Source organism: Ooceraea biroi, chromosome 9, assembly GCF_003672135.1.
Source record: "Ooceraea biroi isolate clonal line C1 chromosome 9, Obir_v5.4, whole genome shotgun sequence".
Taxonomy (NCBI): Eukaryota; Metazoa; Arthropoda; class Insecta; order Hymenoptera; family Formicidae; genus Ooceraea; species Ooceraea biroi.
The window spans coordinates 1,815,000-1,833,624 of record NC_039514.1 but is presented as its reverse complement, the minus strand read 5'-3'; the positions used below and the strand labels follow the sequence as shown (position 1 = coordinate 1,833,624).

General features: G+C 38.6%; 2 protein-coding genes across 7 annotated transcripts in view; one reads left to right on the top strand and one right to left on the bottom strand.

Annotated features, from left to right (window-relative positions):
- Nucleotides 1-630: 630 nt before the first annotated feature.
- On the bottom strand, nt 631-2,076 carry LOC105276263 (actin-related protein 2/3 complex subunit 4). The gene is made up of 4 exons (XM_011333758.3): nt 1,871-2,076; nt 1,274-1,600; nt 988-1,158; nt 631-904 (listed from the first exon to the last, which is right to left on the bottom strand). Exons 1-4 carry the CDS (start codon nt 1,871-1,873, stop codon nt 899-901), a joined length of 507 nt encoding a protein of 168 aa, XP_011332060.1. The 5' UTR covers nt 1,874-2,076; the 3' UTR covers nt 631-898.
- A 1,350-nt stretch (nt 2,077-3,426) lies between these two features.
- Nucleotides 3,427-18,625, top strand: part of LOC105276264 (nuclear factor 1 X-type) — a 28,066-nt gene continuing 12,867 nt past the window's right edge. The window contains exons 1-9 of one of the 6 annotated variants that reach the window (XM_011333762.3): nt 3,427-4,912; nt 6,669-7,134; nt 8,199-8,354; nt 12,429-12,620; nt 12,759-12,942; nt 14,737-14,790; nt 15,002-15,100; nt 15,987-16,127; nt 16,574-16,717. In XM_011333762.3, coding sequence (XP_011332064.1) covers nt 7,132-7,134; nt 8,199-8,354; nt 12,429-12,620; nt 12,759-12,942; nt 14,737-14,790; nt 15,002-15,100; nt 15,987-16,127; nt 16,574-16,717 — 973 coding nt within the window. In that variant the 5' untranslated portion in view covers nt 3,427-4,912; nt 6,669-7,131. Of the gene's footprint in view, nt 5,678-6,668; nt 7,135-8,198; nt 8,355-12,428; nt 12,621-12,758; nt 12,943-14,736; nt 14,791-15,001; nt 15,101-15,986; nt 16,128-16,573; nt 16,718-18,625 lie in introns of all 6 variants that reach the window. The other 5 variants (XM_011333760.3, XM_011333759.3, XM_011333763.3 and 2 more) reach the window with 5 other exon arrangements.

Genomic DNA, 18,625 nt, shown 5'->3' with positions numbered 1-18,625 from the left:
TTATACATATAATTTTATATATATATATATATATATATATATATATATATGTTTTATATATTTTTTTTTTTTTTTTATATATGTATATATATCAAATGACTGAGAAACGAAATAAGGTACTTTATCTGCTGTATTTAACCATGGAAGCTAACAATGTACGCAAGCACAAAGAGAGAAAGAATGTCTATGCTCTCTGTTTCTATCATAGTGCCATTACGCGTCCAGGAGGCAGGGACATGTTTTTAGCGTCATGCTCTGGTCATGTATGTCTATAGGTACAGCAACGAAGACCATGATCGCATAGAGAGAATGAAAATACGCACGAGCAACAAGCGATAAAGAGTCACCAAGATTCACTGCTGTCACGCGTTTCACATTTTATGGCGTACAGAGTCCAAACACGCGTTTATTCGCAAATCTTTTTTTTGATCTTTTAATATTTATTGCGAAAAGTTGCAAGGTACAGGAGACTTTTCTGTTCAGCTCAAGCTCTACCCACTCATGGGCAAGACTTATTATCTATCAGATACCCTATGTAACTGTAATTCCACCACAATCAATGTCACTGAAAGAACAAAATAATATGGGATAAGATTCATTGAAGCAACCAAAGAAAAAAAGAAATACTCCTTCATATAGAAACTTTATGTATTTTCTTAACATGAAAGTATAAATAATACGTGATTAACAACACATATCGCGTTGTTGCAAACTGTAGTTAGGAAATCTCTCGTATCTTTCCTTTCTTTTTGTTAAAGTTCTTATTAAAAACTGTATGATGACACCAAAAGATAATATGTCTGCATGCCGCATATATATCCTGATTCCACCAGTTGTTCCATGGTATTGTATATCATCACATTTAGCAGTGTTGCTAAATGACTCGATTATAAATGGACTAAAACTGAAATGAGAATGTTCATCTTGATTAAGTATTATTATCTCCGCAAAGTGAAAAATTAATAAAATTCATAGTTTGATGCTCACCCTTTTCAGGAATTCTTCTGCGCATATGCGTGCCCTCGCATTAACCGATAATTTCATCTCACTGATCTCTCTATCAATTTCTTCCATAAAGTGAATAACGAAATCTACTATCTTATGTTTGTACATTTGCTCAACGTGGATATTGGTGATTAAGAAGCTTATGTCATAACCCTGAAATTTATTGTACAAAAGTATACATGACTATGGACAAATAAAGGAACCAAGAGAGAGAGAGAGAGAGAGAAAAAGTTATTCCGAAGAAACGCAAATTTTTGCAATTACTTACTTCTACTGGTTTCCTTCTGAGAATCATGAAATGTTCAGCTCTCATTGTCATGAATCTCGTAAAATTGTGACAAAGGATCTTTTCCAAATCATCAGCTTGTTTGACGGCGATACTTATCCTCATACTATTTATACTGGATTCAATTAAAACTTTTTCCTTATCGTTTCTGCTTATCAAAATGGGCGTTAAAAGTAGTTCTTTGCTGGCTCTTACTTCCACTTCGGGCTTATTGTGCTTCTCGACGATTTGAGAGGAAAAGTTCTCCAAACACATAGCAGCGGTAAGTGTACGCCGGACTGCTGTCAAATAAGGTTTCAATGTTCCCGACTGTAAAATAGATCAGACGATACAATGAAATTATTTAATATTACCTATCCTTATATTGCCGCAAGTTATATGGTACACATGCCTTACATGACAGTATCTACAAATAAATTCAACATATTTTATCTTTAGATTAAAAGCGCAACTGTGACTAAACTACTATGGAAACTGTTTTACACATTCTTACGTATTGTACGATTCATGACTAAGTGTGACTAAAAACGAGTCTATAAACAAATTAATTGCTGTTAATTACTGAATAAAGTGAGTTACCATGTTTCCGAAGGATAATTCACGGAATTCGATGTAACATTCGTATCCGTGTGTTGGTTAATTTACTCTCGAAAACCTATCAAGCTTTCCACTGCCTCATTCGTTCCGTATTAAGAAACGCGAAAGAATATTTTGGACGAGAGAGCCTTGTTACATTGATGCTATGATTCGATAACAGCCAATTCGTTCAGGATGACTCGATTACAACTCTGCCTGATCCGCCCTAGCTGAATCTGTGACTCGAACAGATTAGACCGCGTAGTGTATGCGGTAGAGTGAGGCACTGGGAACAGTGGAGTCACGTTACGGAATTTTCACGGAATTAACTCAAACGATTTTACATTGAAGAGCAGGTTGCCATTCTCTGGACGCCGACTTTCAGTTTCAGTCGCTAAGCGGGTTGCGTAGGAACAGGCGTTCTGCTGTAGTGCCGTCCTAATGGCGCTATCGAGAAATTGGAATGTTTGCCGTTATACATTGATAAGAATATAGCAATGAGTTATATCGCGCTGTACAACGCATGCAGACACACGCGCACACATATACACGTACATACTTGTTACGAATTGTATATATATTTATTACAAAATTGTTAGGTTTTTTCCCTTAGTTATATATACTTTGCTCTCACACTCGCGCGTATACATACACGTTACATTATTTAAATTTGTCATCTGTTTCTTTTTATTTAGTATCTTTCTCTTCCTTCTTTCGTAGCGTTTCAATATATGTATATATCTATATTCGCGATTAACTGCACTCTGACATCGAGCTTGCGCGACAGTACCCGCTTTTTACGCCGACGCTACGCCGACGCCGACGCCGACGCCGACGCAGACGTCGACGCAGATGTCGACGCAGCGTTTGTAGTTTGGAGTCGACGTAGTCTGAGGCCTGATCGCTTCCAATCGGGCACAGGAAAGTTGGAAGAAACCGAACGTAATAGCCCTTTGTGATTATCGCCGTAATTATTGTCGCTGCTATTGTCAACGTGACGTGTTATTCGTCAATGTAGCGACAAAGCCAGTACAAATCGTTGATAAAAATGCACACAGAAACCAAAAGAGCATAGAAATGATAGAAAACCCGGGACAGTAAAATAAAAAATAGAGAGCAAGTGACACGAAAGAAATAAATGCCAACGAGATTAAGGACATTCTAGGAGACGTGTCTAAAAGTGTCTGTAGGAAAAGAAAAGAAAAACAAACATCATTTATCGAAAGCAGAAAGGGGTAAGAGAGTTGTAACGAGAAAAGAAAAAAGCCACATACACACGTACACACATACACATACACATACGGAAGGACGCGGTAACAGTGACACGAAGAAGGGGTGACAGTGTGGGGGAAAATCGCGAGTGTGCGATACGGGAAAAACACAGAGGAGATCCGAGATCGAAAAAGTTAGCAACTGTGGCTTGTGCGGCTAGATAGGATGCGTGTGCTTGGGTGCGGCGCTTCGCCACCACCCAAACGACAGTTTAGCAGTGCTAATAGCATCCGTGATACTATTGCCCGCGGCATACTCGGCGTTAAGAACGACAGTCCCGTGAAAACCTTCCTCGAGGGCGCGGAATCGTACGCGCGCGATCAAATCGCCAAGGACGACAGGAGCGACCGGAGATCTCTTCGAAGCTTCGACACTTGGCGTGACTGTGATACACTCTCCGAACTTTATCCGATCACGGGAATTCACGAGCAAGAGCTCGTTCGATCCACGTTTTCTCGTTCTGGGAAACTCGCGAGGACAATCGCGCAGTACTGTCGCGGCGCGTAACGTTCCTTCGCCCCGAGAGACGTGTAACTAGCGCGCGTCTGATTTTTACTCGGATGTCTCGAGAATTCGGAAAATTCGGGCGCCATACGCCTCAACGTACTAGCTAAGTACGGATTATTTCCTCCATACGTCTCCATAGTAATCGTCGGAACGTGAGAGTTTTCAACATTGAAGCGCATCGTGTTAGGTGGACAACGAACGCGACGTGGAGCAACGTCGAGCGGTATTCGGCAGTGTCGAGCGATATCAAACGACGTCAGACAGCGGCGGAGTCGTAACCGGCTCCAGCCTGGCTCTCGGACAACGTCCAGATTACTCATGTTCATCCCGGATACACTGAGAAGCTGCATGGTGGAACCGGATGTCTCGACTTATCTGCAAGCTCCTTCCGTCGGACAGGTGCCTAAACCGAGCATTAAACGTTTTTCTTTCAGTGTTTCGTCGTACGTTAGTTTATGATCAACCTGACCAATCTGTCGTGCGTCGTGCTGCGCGCGCGAGATGCGATTATTTTGTATGTACGCGATATACGCACGCGCACATACAATATATAAGACTTTGTCAATTATAGCAATTCTATCAATTATAGCATTTTCGAGAAATACAGCGACGACTCCCGATTCAGGCAAGGGTGTTTCTTGTCTTTACGATTATCTGTTTTTATTACTTTTTGCAAGAAAATTTCCTTTCTCTTGGAAATAAAATTCTCGTTCGTATTTAATTATTCTAAAAGAAAAAGAAAAAACCTAAATTACATAATATATAAAATAAAATAAAATATCTTGACGAGAATCATCGCGTGTCAAGTCACGTTTACTTTTTTTACTCTCATGTATTTCATGTTTCATTCAGAGTTAAAAATGTACCAAAAGTGAGAGAAGCAGTGAGAAAATGAGGAAAAGAAGATACGGAATGGCAACTTTGTGCCATTCAATAAGAAACATTATTAAATGAGCAAAGTCAGGAAAATTGAAGAGGCAAGAGTGATGAAAATTGTTTGGTGTTTCATAGTGTCGCCGTCGCGTCGCGTCGCATCGCGTCGGTTCGAGGGCAAATCTAGTAAGCTAGGACAAGAGCTATTAATAACTGTTTAGGGTGCCGTACCTGGCCGCCGCGCGCGCGGTACCGTCCGCGTCTCGACGACCGGCGTCTCAGTGTCGTCGCGACGACCGACGTTGTGTCCGGCGTTCCGTTATCGGTGACAAACCTAGTTGCGCTCGATCTTGACGAACGAAACGTACCGGTACCCATACGACAGCCACCCATGTAATCGATGTATTTGATTGATTCGTTAATAGTTAATTCGCTAAACGACAAGAACGAAAATTCGCGCTAAGAGAAAAGTGCCCGTTTATCGTTTATCGTTTACGTGTGCCAGCGCTACGGCACACCTCTACGTTAGCTGTCCAGCTAACTCCGTCCAAGTTCTTTTCCAACGTTGAAATGGTGCAACAATGTTCTTCAAAAGAAAATATATAAATAAATCACAATATATCGCACACTTTACGTAGCTCTAAACGCTTGACCGATGTCGCTAATACATGTGAGCTAACGACTGTATTAATTTCACATTCAGCTTTAGCGGATCTCGATTCGTTCAATTTCTCAGAAATTCATCGGTACGTTCTTGTCGCTGCGTATCGGATCAATGCTCGTGTAATACGTCATTTACAGTTAAAGTATCACAGTGTTTATTATCGTAGTGGATTTTGCAACCCTTTATTACTTATTGTTTATTTTAGTAGCTGTTAGTAGGTAAAAATTTTCGAGTTTTTAAATTTCACAGCCGACTCCTCTCGGCAAAGATCGGCGTTATTCAGTATACACTGAAACGTATTGTCGCTTGTGACTCGTGGATCCTTTCGAATAAATTCGCGCCACGCAATATTGCGCGAGTAGGTAGTACAGAAGTGGTGGTGAAGGAGAAGGAAAAGGAGGGGAAGGAGGAGAGAGACGGTGGTAACGGAAGAGGAGAAGGAGAACGTGACGGACTCTAATTTGAGTTCGCGAAATCGCTCGTACCTGACAATGGTACGTTCCCCGTGTGACCATCGTTTTCCGGGAGTGATACACTTTACGCTTCTTCCTGCTTGGCTGCTCATCAGTTTTTGGCATGGATTTTTTCGCGTGAAGGGTTAACTGTAGGAGGATAAAAAGAGGGAGAGAAAATGAGAGAGAGAGGTACAGAGAAAAGAAAGAAAGAAAGAAAGAAAGAAGATATGAAACGGAACGACATAAGACAAAAAACTCAAAAAAAAGAAAAAAAAGCAAACCAAGAAATGGAACGATAGAAAATAGCACGTTGGGCACTCGGCTTTAATTTCTTACAACTTTCGCTTGCATCTCTCCCAAATCTATCCCAAAATTTGTCGCGTTTCTTCCAGGTGTTTTTATCCTTGCCGCGATGAAAGAGTGTTTAACCTTCCTGATTTTCATTGGTCTCCAAAAATAACAGTGTTACACGTGTACACAGATACTGACAAAAATGGGTGTAGTATAAACGTGCAAAAGCCACGTCCGTAAAATGTCCATAAACGACAGTCTCATTTCTCTAGCAACACCCGCTTTCTCGCGTTTCCTTCGTACATACATATGTTCATTCGTTCGTTCATTCGATCGATTTTTCGTCTGATGGTCGCGCACTAACGTACCTGACGTCTCTTTCATGCACAAGACACAGAAGAAGGAATAAACGATGGACGCACTTCTCCTTCTATTTCTTTTCCTTTTCCGTCCATCTTCATGGCGCTTAAATATCTTGACAACTTGGCAAAGTTGCTGGTGTTTTTCTTGATTAATATTTCGATCGCAGCAACTTTGATTAGGGAAACATTCTGATATATAAAACACGTCGCGAACAAAATTTCCGAGGAGAAAATTGGAATTTGCTTAAGCAATGCTTAAAATTATCTTACGAAATCGGCATACTGACTCAAGGAAATGGCTAGGTATTCGATTAACGTCGATACGTTAACGACGCACGTGGCAATACCGATCAATAAAGTATCAATATGATTTATAGAATACGGATGTACAGTATAGAACACAGCGTTACGAGAACAGTGCCGCGAGCAAGATTTCTGGCATTGGCAGCAGCTTCAACGGTGTGGAACTGTCAAAAATGAAAGAGATAAATAGGCATATTGGATAATTGGAAGACACGCGCGAATAAGAAAAAGTAGCAGTGCAGGAATTGAGGATTAGTTTGAAGATTTCCATTCATCACTCTTGCGCCTTCGATTGATCGTACAAGCCGATCGATAGATCGTACCTGAAAGTTGAATCGCGAACAAGTTAAATCTTCTCGACACGAGATCGGGTCCGTACAAATGAGGCCGCGAGCAACCCGCAACTGTGCGGTAGAGGAGTATCGAGATCTTTGCGATCGATACTACGAGAATCGTTGCTTTTGACAGCTGGACTCTGACAAGAAGGACGGACGGACGATAGTGTGCTACAGCACCTGCAGTGTTTGCGAATACTCAATGGTTCGTTTGTGTTCTTTAGCAGTTTATTCGTAGGCTTCCAGTACGCGACATACGCGAGAACATTTATATTTATTATAGATAAAAATTTGAAAAAAACACACAGACAAGAAAATGAGAGAAAGAAGGGAGAGAGAGGGGAAGGGAAAGAGAAACGGAAGGAGAGAAAGAGGAACAAGAAAAGTAAAATTAATATTGAATGAGATCTTAATTTAAGAGATACTATTATCATCATTGTATCCACCTTTGAATATCCGTATCCATATCTGATATATTTATAAATAAACTTTATTTTATATTTATACAAAAGTAACGAGTAAATATAGATTATTCAAATGTAAACAAACAAAAGATAAAATATGCAATATCGATATAACGTGGAATTCAACAGATTTAATTTATAAAACAAAAGGAATGAAAAAAACTATAAAGTATAATTTTTTATTTTATTGCAAAGTACCATGTACATACGCATTGTAAATAATTCACAATCACGTTCATAAATGTATTTATAAAAAAAAGAAAAGAGGCAGGTCTCGCAATATTGTTTATACATACATTATAGTATTATTTTAACGGTTAACGGTTTTTACTTTTATGAATATTTACAAACGTAATTTATAATACTTCATCATTGATACATATTATTTTTATGTTCTCTTTCTCGATCTCTATTTTGCAGTTGTATATTTCTTTCTTTAAAGTAATATTATAACACAGCGTTAAATACAAATATTCTCCAAAAGTGTTGATTGAAAATTATAAATGCGTTTGCAGCAAAAACAAATGTAATGATGTAATAATAAAACTTTCCAACTTTATTAATCTATCGAAGTTAATTGAATTAACTGGAAATGTCGTTTGTATTATTTGTTCTTGGGTAAATTTTTATCAATATCCGATTGACAGTGATTTACAAAGCTTCTTATAACAATATGACAGATTGACCATTGCATGTATCTTTTTGTTACATGTGTTCTCTTCAAGTCACATTGCGAGAACACAACGATTAATAATGAAACATATTAAAGATTATGCGAAAGAAAGTAATCCTTGTGTAATTGCAGGATGAGTTCCATCCATTTATCGAGGCCCTTTTACCATTCGTGAAGTCCTTTTCGTACACATGGTTCAACCTACAAGCTGCCAAGAGACGTTACTATAAGAAACATGAGAAGCGGATGAGCTTAGAAGAGGAACGTCAGTGTAAGGAGGAACTCCAGGTGAGGGATTTTTTGAAATCAGCGTAGTGAGCTCTGTACTTCTTTTTGATTTGCCATAAATCATCTTTTTGCATATTTCTTTTTTCTACATGGAGATTAGGTGAATTTAATATGGCGTATTAAAATCTAATTTCTAGCGAGGATTGTATAGTGCATTATACATTTACATATATACATACACACACAATCACATATGTATGTAATGTTTATACCGCGATTTCAACAAAATTTCTCTCTCGTATCGATCAACTCGCGTCATGCCTCGTCCAACGATTGAACGTGCTATCGTTGGTAATGTTATCGCGGCTCGTAGCTTCCCTACCGTGATTCCCATCCTCCCTCGCGACAGCGTTCGATCAATATTTTAATTTCGCGATGTTGCGGTATTTAGCGGGAGAACGGCTAGAATTAACCAGTGGCGCATAGGCGTTTCTTCCTCCTCCATTTCCAGTATTACCTTCTATTTTCGATGCATCTAAAATACGTAGGGTGGCACATTAATATACGTTAGATGGAAAGGAAACCGAGGATAAAAGGACACGGACAGAAAACAACGAGAGATACGAGCCAGACTACGAGTACGACGAGTCCGTCGTTTTCTCTTAATTTCGAGACAGACCGCAGTACGATATCGACTACTTCAATTCGGCAGTGTAGGGCACTGCCTAGAGAGACCGAGACAAGCGGTTAGTCGACGAGCAAAAGAGGTAGAAGAGTCCAGGGTAAAAGAAGGAGAATGCGAGCAATGGATGGATAGACGCGGGTAAAGCAAAACGAAAGAGGGAGTGCGCGCAGTGGCACGATGTGGCCCGGCGTTCGGCTCGTACGTGTAGCTCGATTTGAGAGTTGGAAGGGTTGTCGTAGATTCAGAGAGAAAGAGAGCAACGAGGAGAGAAGGCTGGAGAGCGCGAGTGTGTAAGAGAGATAGCACGCGCGGAAAGTAGGGATGCAGCACCAACACGTACGAGAAGTATCCGCTACTCGGGTGCACACCAACTTTTCGGCAATGGGGGATGAGTCGAAAGAGACGGGATAGCCGGTTGGGGCGGTCGAAAACGGTGTTGGGGGAGGACGTAGATATGTAGCGCATACGCCGTCGCGACGGAGGCTGCGGCTACGCGGCGCCTACCAACCACCATCTATAATCTCTATGCGGATATCGATTTTCTACCCTGTAGCTTTCCTAAATTTATGCAAACTAGCAGAATGCACAGTTTCTACCCTGTGTCGTTTACGTTGTCACTCTTGTCGGCTTTTGTTAATCAAAAGAAGCGTGACTGCAGTATTCGATACATTTTATTTCATAGGCCGTCATTTGGTTGAATGATACGTGATGTGCGTATATACTGTATTACTGTTGCATTTGCACTAAAACGATCGTTATGTCGAAATATGATTGGTTTTTGATAACAAGGTGATTAAAACTCTCGTTCGTTATGAAAACTTTATTTGATATTCAATCTTTGTTTTTTACAGTGCAATTTTTCGCGCGTGTTGCTTGTTGAGACTCAATTCAGTAAAGACGCTCTTACCATACTCGCGATGTCATATAACGTTTACAATATTTCCTCGATAACGCACAGACCTCGAAATTGCCTATAAAGAAATTGCGGAGTCGCTTTGTTCGCGTCATAACGTAGTAACGTAAGGGGTCGTCAGAGATATACATGGCCGCGGGAAACTTGCCAAATTAATAAATATATTTCAACAGTCTACAGGAATTTTCTTCGTTCTGTTCCTACTTTTAGCACAATACGACAACTTATTCTCAACTAGCTACGAGCTCGAAGAGTTGTTTTGCTTCTGCATTTAAATGGGATAGTAAACTTTATTTTCTTCTCCTATAAATACGTTTCATTTGTTATTTATACGTAATATATGTTATGTAGGTAATATATGTTAGAAAAACTTTTGTTCCTTCTCTCCCTCTCTTACACCTATTTTATTTCTGTCTTACTGAAAGACACGGTGCAACTTTTTGACAAAAAATTTGACAACACTTAATGCACAAATGTTAAGTCACTAATGCAATCCGTATTTTATTGTCCGCATTTACAAATAATTTTTGCGGCATGGCACGCTCTAGTGCGACGATTTGAGTTGTAACGTAAAATACAAAATAACGAATACGAGCAAAGATACTAGTAATATATACGAACAAGATGCACGATATATTGTTGCGCACATGTGCATATATATAATATCAGCGTGCGTGCGCTCACAATGAAGCAAAGGGGAATAAAAATGAGTGTGTATATATATTTGAGCTTTCAATATAAATATTAATATAAAATAAATTGATAGCAGCTGCCGTCTCTCGTTCAATACTCGCGAGATGAATGAAATATGTAATTCTAGCTCATGGTACGGTTATCATCAATTTATCTAGCTTGCGACGAAATTAACAAAACGATTTTTCTCGATGCTTTTAAAATCGGTGTATGTCTTGATGGTCATTGTCTCTGGTCATAATCTCGATTCGAAGAATTAAGGCATTCTTTTGACAGAGCTCGTCAAAAGAAAGAGTAAGGACAATAAAGGACAATAAGGAGCAATAAAGAACAATAAAGTAAAAAAGAGGTAAAAAGAACACCCTGTGGAACCAAGTGGCTTTTGCGCGAGCGAGTGACCTGAGCGCGAGGCGGTTCTAAGCGGGCGTAAGCTACCGCGCCTTGGGGCAGCGCGAGTGTACGCATGTCACGGTATACACGCGCTCTCGGTGACAATTCCCGTGAACACGGGTCTTCTTCGCATTCGGCATACCTGATATCGGAATATACGCAGGATGCACCGTAAGCGCGACGACGCTTTCTCCGTGGCGCGGCGTATCGGAATAAACCGCGAATGCATTCTTATCCGCTTTATTCGCGAGTGCGCGAGGGCGCGTACAGAGACGTGCCTGACATGCTTTATTCGCGCGGAAATGTCAACGCGTGATAGTTGTATATACGTTTCGGCTACTATTTGCTGGTAGTTGTTACGACAACGGCGCATTACTGCCGATACTTTCATTATCGGTTATCAGTTTATCTTATTACGCCTTCATTAAAAACCTAACGTACTTGATGCTGTATCGGCTCGGCTCTATTTCATGCGTTCTCATCCACGTATTCGGAATTTCAATTTCGCGCTCTCATTTTATTTTTAATAAATGTGCATTATATTATATAGACGTCGATTGTTCTTTCTCATCTCTCATAAATTAGAATTTCTTTAAGAAACTGCTTCTTAATGAATCGTTTATACGTTACATTGAGTACCTTGACACTTTACGCTTGAATAATTACGATATTTCTTTACTTTCGTTTACGAGCTATTATTCCTAGCTTGTAATTTGATTGTGACTGGTAAAGAAATGGATTAGTAACAGTCGTAACACAATCATTCCAGTAAAATCATTAAAAGATTCAAAGGTTTAATGTTTAACGCTTAACGTTTAGTTAAACTTGGTCTTTAGAGCTTATCAGGTAAGGTTAGTGTCAGGTAAGTTAGAAGAGATCTTTTGCCCAAGTTGTGCAAAGCGAGCACGGAGCAGGAGTACGTGCCCAGCAAAACGGGCTAGGTGAGATAGATCGCGCGCGCGCAGTACCCCAATGCATTCCACGCACTTTGAATGCATTTCTCAGGGATCTTATGCATGCGTGTATTTGCTATTCCGAGTGTGACGGGGGTCGGATACGTGCGTTGCATATCGCTCGCCGAAACATCTCCCTCCTTCGGACTGTCACTATAGTCGCTATTTCTTACTTGGGACATGCAAACTTTACGTGCTCGACGAAATTTTCAGATCAATCCGAGTATTTTCTCGTTATTCGTAATAATTAACCTGAGATACGATTCTCACAGTGTCAGTGATACTTCCAATACGTATTTTCAGTCTTATTGTTTATTTCATTCATACATGTGTAGTTTAATATGATGCGATTTCATAAAACTACTCTACTCTGATCATGATCGTTGAATGTACGTGTGCACATGTTGTTATCGGGAGCGAATAATATAATAATTGCCGTCCAGCAAAGCATGTTTAGTTACTCGCGCATTCGTCATTTACAATGTTCTTCTTCTCACTAGAACGAGAAATTGGAAGTAAAGCAAAAATGGGCCTCGCGACTTCTTGGCAAATTGCGGAAGGATATCACGCAGGAATACCGAGAGGACTTTGTATTAAGCATTACGGGAAAAAGACCAGCGATGTGTGTCCTGAGCAATCCTGATCAGAAGGGAAAAATGCGTCGAATCGATTGCCTTCGCCAAGCGGACAAGGTACGTCGGACAAGATCAACCAAAAGTCACGTGTACATTTCGACAAGACAATTTTACAACAGTAAATGCAACGGCAAAAAAGTAAATGACAGTATACGTATTTAATTTTGTAAGAAATATCTCGTTTTCTCGCGACAGGTGTGGAGATTGGACCTAGTCATGGTCATCCTTTTCAAAGCAATTCCGTTGGAATCGACGGACGGAGAACGATTAGAGAAGACCGCGGAATGCGCGCAACCAGGACTATGCGTCAATCCTTACCACATCAATGTTTCCGTCCGGGAACTGGATCTTTATCTCGCCAATTTCATTACGAGTCACGGTAAGAAAGAAATTAGTAGTAATACTTGCACGCGCGCGCGCAGCCAACTTAATCCAAAGAACGATATATAGTTACGTACATGTGTACGAAATATATTTTATTTCATAGTAAAAGCCGAATCGTAAGATATTGTGTATGCAAGAGCAACAATGAATGTTCTTTTATTTACGGCAATTATTCAGATGTTAATACTGCCTTGGGCGATGCTGGAAAATCGTACAATCGAGTTATCAAAACATTGCGTGGAAATACTTGTCCCTCCTCTCCAATCAATTCTGTCAAGAACTATAGCGTGCTTGTGCGATTAACCAAATGTTAATGTTAATGAATTTTCGTAAAAATTTGACTACGTAAACATTTGGCTTTGCTTGAATCTTCATAAAACAATTTGACGTAAACTTGGAAAAGAAAAAAAAACAAAGGGATGGCATATCTAGTGCTACTAATGTATTCTTTCGCACACACATACACACATACACACGCGCGCATACTCTTATTTTATTTTTTATATTTATTATTATTATTCATTATTATTTTGATAATATTTATTGTGCGATTCAGATATTCAGATAATTCGTTCACCGAATACACGTTACAAGTGTCAGGAATATATTATAATTCAACCATATGATTGAAAGAAAAACACGAAATAATCCATGTACCTTCTTTGTCTCGCAAAGCGACGAGAATCTCTTCCGGATGCGATCCTATCGAATGGAATCCTCCAAATATTTACCATATTGGTGTGATACAGAATTCGTAATCTATGTGTTCTTATATATTATTACTATTCCTGTGTGTAAATGTGTTTTGGTGTTTTCGCCTCGGCGCGAACGGGTGTACCGAATGGACGTGTGGAGAAAATGTGCACGCAAGCGCGTGACCATGCTTGCCGCTGTACGCTCGCTCTATAAATAAATAGGCAACGGACATCTTTAGCGAGCTCACAGTGCGTCGCTTATACGTTGATTTTCTTTCATGCCACTGAAAATACCTGAATATTTTGGTACCTGCGAGGAATCGTTGCGTGTCATTCCAATTGACTTTCGAATATCGAAACGATACACCGGTTGCATCTAAAGAGAGATGCAAGCGCAAATACATGCAGAGCAAATAGTTGTGAATCTCGATAAAGTAAAGATAAGATTTTACACGGATAACTTTACGTATTTTGTTTCACGCATTTAAATCTAATATAAAGCGATTGAATTAATTAGTTTTTCGTTTATAGTCTTTAAGTGTTTATGATATTTACTGCGAAAGTTCAAAACCTTTCAGATTTCAGTGACAAACATGTCTCGTTTTGCGCAAAATTGCGCAATTTTAATAAGATGACACGAATTTTTTCGCCTTGTATTACGTCCTTTGACTCGGTTTACCGTTTCAAGTATTCGCGACAAAACTCGTGTTTCTATCGGGTGCAGAAAGCAGCTCTCTACTCCTTCCGAGAGTGCCTCGAGAAATCGTCGTACATTCCGGACCCTCGAGTATTTCGGTGATACGTTGCGTAATGAGATTTGCGTAAAACGCTTTGATATAAAACATCGTGCAATAAAGAAAGGACTGTATGTTTCTCGCCGAAAGGACAATTTTATGCGCAATTTTCTTTACGATTGTATCGAGAGGCATTTGAATAAAATTATTTTCAAGCTGTTTTGCAGAAACTAATTACGCGAAAAAAAAGAAGTGCGCTATATATGCATATATATATATATGATTATACACAATGTGTCGCATTAGAGAATATAAATTATTTTATTAATCAATTGTTCTTGTCACATTGTTCTGTTATAGAGGTTCTGAATGGTATCTGCAACGCTAGCAAAGAAGAGGATAGACGTCGAAAAGGTATTCAAGGCGATCAACATTTGCATAATTGTTCTTCTGTTTATTGCATCGTCTTTTCATTCTCGATAATACGTTTTGAAATTCGTGTTTGATTGGTCATTCTCAACAATTTTTTGTGATACCTTGCCGTACATTCATATCCGAGCCAACTGCATTGAGCCATTGATTTGAATGGACATTAAATACTGCTCGCTGGATTTTGTTTTCCTAGGTACAGGATACCATGAACTGTATAATGGTGTTGTCTGCAATGACACGATCCTTGCGACAGGTGTCTTCAGCTCCAAAGAGCTCTGGATGCTTTCAAAAGGTACGACGTTACATTTCCCGCAAATTTCAACTCGAATTCTTCGTTAGTTGTACGCAACAACCTTGTTAGACTCATGAAATACGTTTATGTTCTTAAGGTCATTAGTTCGATAAATTTGAAATTGCATTCGACTGTCTTTAATGGTTTGTCGACGTCGTCTCTTGGATTGTCATTTCGCGTGGATGCTTTCGAAAGGTGATGAACAGTTCAATGCAAAAACACCTTTTGAAAGCATCCTGTCAGTCATGAATATTGATATACATATATATAGCCCTCTCCTAAACTGCGTATGTTGTTCTTACGATCTAAGAATGACGATAAGTAATACAAGTAACAACGAAGCAATATAATAACAATAATAATAATAATAATAATGAGTATATCTCATGGTAAGTTAACAATATATTTAACATATTTGAGACAAGATGTCTTAAATACTACGACGTACCGTTATTGTATCGTCGGAAGGACGTGAAAAGTACGGTACAGTTCTTGGTAAGAAATTATCTGATTGGCACTTTTGATAAAAAAAATACCAAAGTTTGAATAGCAACACATCGCCCCTTAAAAAAATCGAACGGTAATATTTTCTATAATATTTCAATGATTATGCTAAAGTCTTTCGTACATTCATATCGCTGTTGCGTACTCGTTTCGTACGTTTCGATTAAGAAAAGCTCTTAAGAGTCTTGTTTCTGCTCATCGAGATCTGTCGAAGAAATTAAATTAATCTTTTAATCTTTCCTTTCTTTTTTTTCGTTTTGTTCCTTCTCTCTGCATGCGGAAACGCCGTTTTCACGATTGTGCACGAAGAGTGCAACGAAAACGGACGACACGCGTACAAACGTGCTAGGAATCGTGGCTGCTAATGTACGTCTGGTTTCAGCGTCCATACTGCATGACCTCAGCGACATGCAGCCTCAAATAAACGCGATCAAAATAGAGCACCCGCCGTACTACTGCAGCAGCTACACCCCTCCATCCGCAGCCACGACCGCGGATCACGTTCAGCCGGCGGCTAGCTTCAGTGAGTTTCAAAATCTGCCTTTGCCCTTATTTTTAGTAGACGAAGTCGGGGTCGAACGGTAGCCGCGACGCCGTCGTCCGAAGCTCGCTAAACTAGTTCACGTCATATAAGCGGAATGGGCTTGGGAACACTGGTTTCAACCGCGGGAATTATTCGAGATATTTGTTTGACGTGTCAACCCCTCTCGCCATTAAAGCGGTGGAAAACCGACCTTGTCCAGTCTTTTGCGTTTGCGTTTCTTTTTATCATTTACAAATATAATATCCGTAAATAATGTTATGTATGTACATCTCGATTTATATTTTTGTCTTTTGTATCTTTCAATTATTTTAAAGTGGATGTTACTTTTTCATCTTTTACGTACCACGTAAAAGACCTTTTAAGCTCAACTTTCATTGATGTGGAAATTGTTCTGTACTCATCCACGTGTATTACCTTATATTTAGGCCCACCACCGGTTCATCAACTAATAAGGAACGATAAGACTGAAAAGCCGCCAACAGTTTCGGTTTCAAGCGCACCGACATTTTCATCGGTTCTTAGACCAGAAGATGGACATCGTGGAATAGAATCACCTCATTCGCAAACGGGTACGTATATTTCATCATTTTTTCCAGACTTATCAGAATTACCCTATTTGAAAGACATTGCGAATTACTCGAATCTCTGGCGATCTCCTATTCAATGATCTGCATAGCGAAAGATGGATAAACGAGTTAAACGGACGTGTATATCAACAATATATTTTGTATTATAATGCTGTGATAGCCGAGTAATTACCACAATTGTGTTACTATAACAACATTTCTCTCTCTCTCTCTCTCTCTCTCTCTCTTGGCTGGATTTTTTCTATTATAAACTCTTTACGTGGTAATTACTCTCTTATATGAATTTTATCAAAGAAACGTTCCTACTTTTGTGCGCGTGTACGCGCACATGAACGGTTTCTTAAAACATAAATTTTTCAAATTGACGATGCACACATCAGCCATATTTTAAATCGTTATATCAGAAGGGAAGGAATATATATAATATATTGATACTCCTTGCGATTGTGTTTGTTCAAATCGTTCTGGTCCAACGAAGTAGACTTATTAAAATTATAGATAAACTGCAACACAAACAAATTGTACAAACATTGAAAAAAGTTTTATTCATCAGTAGGAGCGAAGAAATATATAAGTATATTTAGTATTATGTAACAATTGCTCTTGTGTATATTTTCATCTGGAGAATGATGATTACAATCTTGATAATAATGTTTAATAAGATAATGCTAATTACTAGCTACTTTTACAACTAAACACGATTTTTGTATCGCTAGTTGTATAGGACGTTGCTTAAATCTAGAATTCTTTGAATGATTTAAACATGTAATTTGAATTTAGAAGGAAAAAAGATTACTTTTCTTCTTACAGGTAAGATTCAACTATGTGTACAAATGTATCGCGTTAGTATTTCCAGTGCTGTTAATTTCTTGGTATACGAAATTTGTGTTGTTGACTAAAATCACAAAAGATTCATCGAAAGGGAACATAGCAATAGTTTATAATGAAATAACAATACTTGTTATATTGTTATAAAGTACATTGAATAACAATTATCCTATAAAATGCAAACAATTCTTCTAATTTCTATCGATACATTTTCTTTTATTCTTTTTCAATTTTATATTCTTTGTCTGTCTCTTCTACCGCCCCTCCTCCCTCTCTCTCTCTCTGTCTCTGTCTCTGTCTCTCTGTCACATGTCCAGTGCACGTCTCTGGACATGTGAACGCATATTTCACAACAAATATTTTTAACTAACTAACATGCATCTACTGTCAAGTTGATTACACTTTTAAGGATATTACATTAAATATAATGTGAAAATAATTCTAATAACAATAAATAATTATATTATATCACATATAACTGACAAAATGATGTACTACAATATGTATAAACCAATCCAATTCATATTATAACTGTACATAGCGTTTGTTATACTCTGCTATTCGATTATCTACATATCTTAGATAGCCGAGTATTCAAATTTATCATCAATATCTCAAATATTACCTGGCTACACAGATTTATCCGGTCGACAATTTATATTTATCTAAACTGACCATTTCGTATAAGTCATATTTCTGAAATAACCAAACACTAATAGATAACCAGGTGTTTCTATACGATACATTCAAAAATAACTTTTTATTGACATGATAAGTTTTGCGTCTTCGATCTTTTATGTTTAACAAATAAGGTTTCTTAATACTCATAGCATGAGTACATTCATGCTTACTTGATAAAGAATCACGAAGGTGATGTCTGACATCCCATTCAATTTGGAGTTAATTGTATGAGTGGTGAGATAATCGATCGCTGATAAAATGCAATGATGATGAAATGCAATCAATTGATGCTGTTGTAAAATACTGTGAAAATTGTTATAGATACATTTAATTGCAATTACAAACATACATCGTATGTCATATTTGATACATTTATCTCTC

Coding starts and splice junctions, on each gene's coding strand:
- LOC105276263 (XM_011333758.3), bottom strand. Junction 1,159..1,273: donor TCAGAAGGAAACCAGTAGAA/GTAAGTAATTGC, acceptor AATAAATTTCAG/GGTTATGACATAAGCTTCTT.